Source organism: Triticum dicoccoides, chromosome 4A (assembly GCF_002162155.2).
Source record: "Triticum dicoccoides isolate Atlit2015 ecotype Zavitan chromosome 4A, WEW_v2.0, whole genome shotgun sequence".
In the NCBI taxonomy this organism is placed as follows: Eukaryota; Viridiplantae; Streptophyta; class Magnoliopsida; order Poales; family Poaceae; genus Triticum; species Triticum dicoccoides.
In genome coordinates, this window is record NC_041386.1 from 723,459,216 (window position 1) to 723,463,978 (window position 4,763).

The 4,763-nt window shown below is 44.4% G+C and overlaps 1 protein-coding gene across 2 annotated transcripts in view; it reads left to right on the forward strand.

The window, feature by feature from the left end:
• Window positions 1-4,763, forward strand: part of LOC119288188 — a 95,122-nt gene that overhangs the window by 84,862 nt on the left and 5,497 nt on the right. Inside the window, exons 35-37 of one of the 2 annotated variants that reach the window (XM_037567813.1) lie at window positions 3,293-3,685; window positions 3,778-3,833; window positions 3,942-3,993. The exons of the other annotated variant lie outside the window; for it this stretch is intronic. Coding sequence (XP_037423710.1) covers window positions 3,293-3,685; window positions 3,778-3,833; window positions 3,942-3,993 — 501 coding nt within the window. The remainder of the gene's footprint in view (window positions 1-3,292; window positions 3,686-3,777; window positions 3,834-3,941; window positions 3,994-4,763) is intronic. 2 annotated transcript variants of the gene reach the window in all.

The following is a 4,763-nucleotide window of genomic DNA, read 5'->3' on the forward strand; positions in this document are numbered from 1 at the left end:
AAAGCAAGAAAGAGTAGGCCAGCGGAGGCTATTACCGCATTGGGTTGTAGTTTTTGAGACAATGGTTTTGCTGCTATTTTCCTACTTGCCATGTGTGAGGCCAGGGCCGGTCTTGAGATTTCGGGGGCCCGGGGCGAAACTAAAACTCGGGGCCCCTTATATAATATAATAGATAAATTATAGCAATGGTAACTGGTACGAGATTTATAACAAGCTCACTTTCGTCTGTATACTTATCGCCACAACTTGAACTATGACGTTTGGTGAGCGTGATCCTCTTGTGAGATCCACAAGTGTTGGCCCATGACGAGTTGTCATAATTCCCACACTGTGTGCTCGGATTTCCTTTGTCCGGATTTATTAGTCCTCTTCGGGTTTTAAGCCTACTTTTGACTAACAAAATATGTGTTGTATATGATAAAATATAGATCATTGGAAACATTCTTAAAACACTAACCCAATGATAGTTGTTTGGCATATGACTCATATTTTTGTGAGTAAAATTTCTAATCTACTTCAGGCTCAACATTCAAGGGGGGCTAATAAATTCAAACGGAAGAACTTTGCAGTGTCATTTAGAGCTGCCGTCACGTTGTATTTGGATTCTAATTAATATACACAAATATTGAACGGTACAAATAGATACTTAGATAAACCAGAAAAGAATAATTTATAGGTTCAGTGAGGCTAGATATGCATCGTGTATGCCAAAGTAAAATAGTTAGCCATATAAGTGAGAAACGTTATATGATGTACCTAAAATGGGTTCAATCAGCGCCGGTGATCGGACGACGGCCGCTCGAAGATCACGCAAAGTGGACTAGTGCCTGGCCATGGCGGGAGGCGCTCGACTATGTGCATTGGCTTCCAGCGATCAGGGCCCAGATTTGTTTTGCCCGGCATCGCCTTGGCGTCCTCCCATAATTGGCCTTTTGCCCAGATTTGTTTGCATCGCCTCGGCCTGAGCAACCCATGGATTCAGCGATAGCTGCCGGAGAGAGAAACAGGAATACGATCTCAATTTGGAAGGAGAATGCAGACACGGAGTACATCGGTACATGACGACGTACTAGTTGGGGAATAGCTACGACAGAAAAAGGAAAGCTGCATCTGCGTTCGTGATTTGCATGCGAGATCGAAGGAAATTAAGATGCATCTGCGACCCTGGCCTGCCTCGCTGGGCAAGGGCCCATGGGCTACGTGCATGCCATGGGAGGGGCCCCTTGACCATGGGGGCCCGGGGCGGTCGCGCCCCCCCTGCCCCCCCTCAGGGCCGGCCCTGTGTGAGGCAGTAGGTTGCTAGTGGCTCCATAGCTCATGCCTTATGTGGAGCAGTGGTGGTACCGCGAACAGCATGTTGTTGGGATTCGCACTGATGATCCATCACATCAAATCACACGATGAGAACACACACAAAAACTTTTGCCAAAGGCACCTGTTGTGCCTTACTTTTCCCTCTTTATTTTTCTCTTTTTTTAGCACGACCTAATACAAAACTCACCGAAACATCACGGCCTGGTTGTGTATATATACACAACCAACGCAGCCAGACAAAGCCTAAACCTACACAAACACACCACACGTACAGATCCTGAACGGAACACAACCTGCTACATGTTGGCATGCAAGACCGACTCTAACATGGACTCCTAAAACTCCTAATTAATCACCGGCTACGTTGATCACCGGTGTCCTGCCCGGACACATACTACTATCAGATGCTACAAGACTAACTCTTGCTATGACTAGGCTAAGATTGCCTAATAATCTTCCCCTAATCTTGACTCTTGCTATGACTAGGCTAAGATTACCTAATAATCTTCCCCTAATCTTGACTTGTCATCTCCTCATACTTATTCTGAACTTGCCTCGTTGTAGATCCACGACTTGACGATCCATCTCAACATTTGATCCAGACTCCGAGTCATGTTGTCATGCAGACTATATCGTCCACACCTAGCGCAATACACGCCGACTAACTTGTGGACTACACCATCCACCCATAGCCTCATGTAGAGACAGATCCCCCTTGAAGAGGCTCCCCTTCAATGGTCCTCGTCCCACTATACGCTTGAGCTTGATCTCGACTTCACATCTTCGCCCTCGGTGCTACACCACACCGGACAGCCCATCGACCGTGACACGCTTCATCTTCAACCGATCCTTACAGAGGCAAGCACTTGGACATGACGACGACGACCCACTAACACAACGACAACCGAGACGTGCTAACTCACATAACTCCTTGACACAACTGATTCTTCTCGGATGATGATCTTGACGACTTTCCGGCACCGCTCCTCGGCACCACTACTCCCATCAATGATCAATTTCCACCTCCTTGCCGACGACAGTCCGCCGTCTCACTCCTTGTCGCTCTGCCGAACGACAATCGCCTGATCCTCCTCGTCGCTGCACCACCCAGCGACTTCATGGCCCGCGCCCTGAGGCGCTAGTCAGGTCGCGACCCCGGGGCAAGCGCGGCTTCAAATTGACCTAGCTCCTATACCAACTTTTGGGATTCGCCCTGAGGGTCGATCACATCAAATCACACGATGAACACAAGCACACAAAAACTTTTGCTAAAGGCACCTATAATGCCTTGCTTTTCCCTCTTTATTTTTCTCGTTTTCTTAGGCACGACCTGATGCAAAACTCACCGAAACATCACGGCCTGGTTTTGTATAGATATACAACCAACACAGCAGACCTTAAACAAAGCCTAAACCTACACGAACACGCAACACATACAGATCCTGAACCGAACACAACCTGCTACATATTGGCATGCAAGACCGACTCTAACATAGACTGCTAATGCTAGGAAACTCCTAATCAATCACCGGCTACGTTGATCACTGGTGTCCTACCCGGACACATACTACTATCTGATGCTACAAGACTAACTCTTGCTATGACTAGCATAAGATTACCTAACACATGGTGCTCCAACATGCAAGCCTTAAACAATCCGATCCAACTGTACGCATGATCTACGAGATGTTGGGGTCGTGGGGCTCGGAAAAAGAAAAAGAAGAAGCAAAGAGGGAAAGGCGGAGCGTAGCATGCAAAGATAAAATGGTCAATGTTATCAGTTTGCTATGCCCTTGATTTAGTGTTCAGAGTTCCATTTTGTCATGCCTTGAAAGCTGGTACAAATAAATGCTGTGTTAATTGTCAGATTTCCATTTTTATAATTAATGACGTGAACATGTGGAAACTACGATGAAATTCTTCGATTGCTTGTCTATCCAGCCACTATTAATTGTGTCCACTTCTCAATTTGTTGTAGATAAGCTCATCTACTGTCCCAAGTGAACTGATCAAGGTCGATCCTCTCGAGTTGCGCTTCCCCGTTGTGCAAATCGTGTCAGGCACACTGAAGATATGCAACATTACTGATTATACAGTGGCTTTCAGTATATGTTTGAATAACAATACAATGAAGTGCACCATATTGCCGACCAAAGGAGTTCTGTCACCACAGTCGACGCTGGATGTTCTCATATCATTTTGTTTTCCAGAAAAATACAAAAGCCTTATTCCCAACGAGGTGGTCACCGTGAAGAGCACCTTAGTGGAGAATGGTTTGCTGGCCACAGATGTCACAGATTACATGTTCAAAACAGAGACAGGCCGAAACGTGCATAGCGTGGAGCTGGCCATAGTTTTTGTAGCCTCCAAAGTGAGTCCAACCTTTGCCCGGTTTTCATTTGTATGAACCTACGCCCAATTCTGAAATGTGTCTGACCATCCCTATTCCTTGTTCGCGAATAGATCGTATCCAAAGTAAAGTCGGTGTCGACAATAGATGTGCATCCAACAGATCCATGGTGAGTGGATCTATTTCTTGTGATGCAGGATGTGCATCCTACAGTTATTGGGTTTCTTTTGCACTAGCATCATTGCATTAATTAAGAAAATTATCTCTTGTGATACAGGATGGTCATTACTCAAGGACACAAGTCTTTTCAAATGAATTACCGTACGAAGGCAAGTGACTGAACTAACTCGAGAATTTTCTACAAGCAATACATTTTTTTTCAGTAGATAGTACAGTATGTCAGAACAGAAACAAATGATGTGCTCCAGAAATTTTTGTGGATCTTCATACATTAATATCAAAATAGGTCCTCAAACTACTAAGCCATCTCGCCTCGTTTTGCTTGAATCCTCTGGATGCGACATTATAAGTCAATAAAAATACCATTTATCGGCGGAAAAAAAATTAACCGCTTGACCGTCAAAACTAAGTGTTTCATCCCCAATGTGTGGTTTCGCCCACTTGCTGAAGATTTTCCTATGCAAATTACCAAGTCACCAGGATACCATGAGTCTGTGCTAGTGTAGACTTTTGGATCCTGGGATCCAGGGCTCCCGATGTTTGTTTTAAAAAAAATATCCAGATGGCAAAAAATGGCCAAATAATTCATTTCTGTAGATTGGAAAGCCTTTAACCACTAATCCTGACAAACACAGGAAGCGAGCTCAAAAAAGCAATTTCAATTTTCAATATTACACACAAACTCGTAATTTTTACACAGTTGGCACACATAATTTACCAATTAAAATAACATGTCGATGAATGTTTTGGTGATTTTCATGCCGCTATAATGATTTTCAAAAAAAATAATGGTGCACCATGAGCCATGGAGCTTGGAAGCCACAAGGAGTTAATGAGTTGTTGGAGTCTGTACTGCCTACACTCTGATTGTTTTTCTTAATTTTGTTATCTTACATGTCTCTCCTCAGTCTGTTAACCT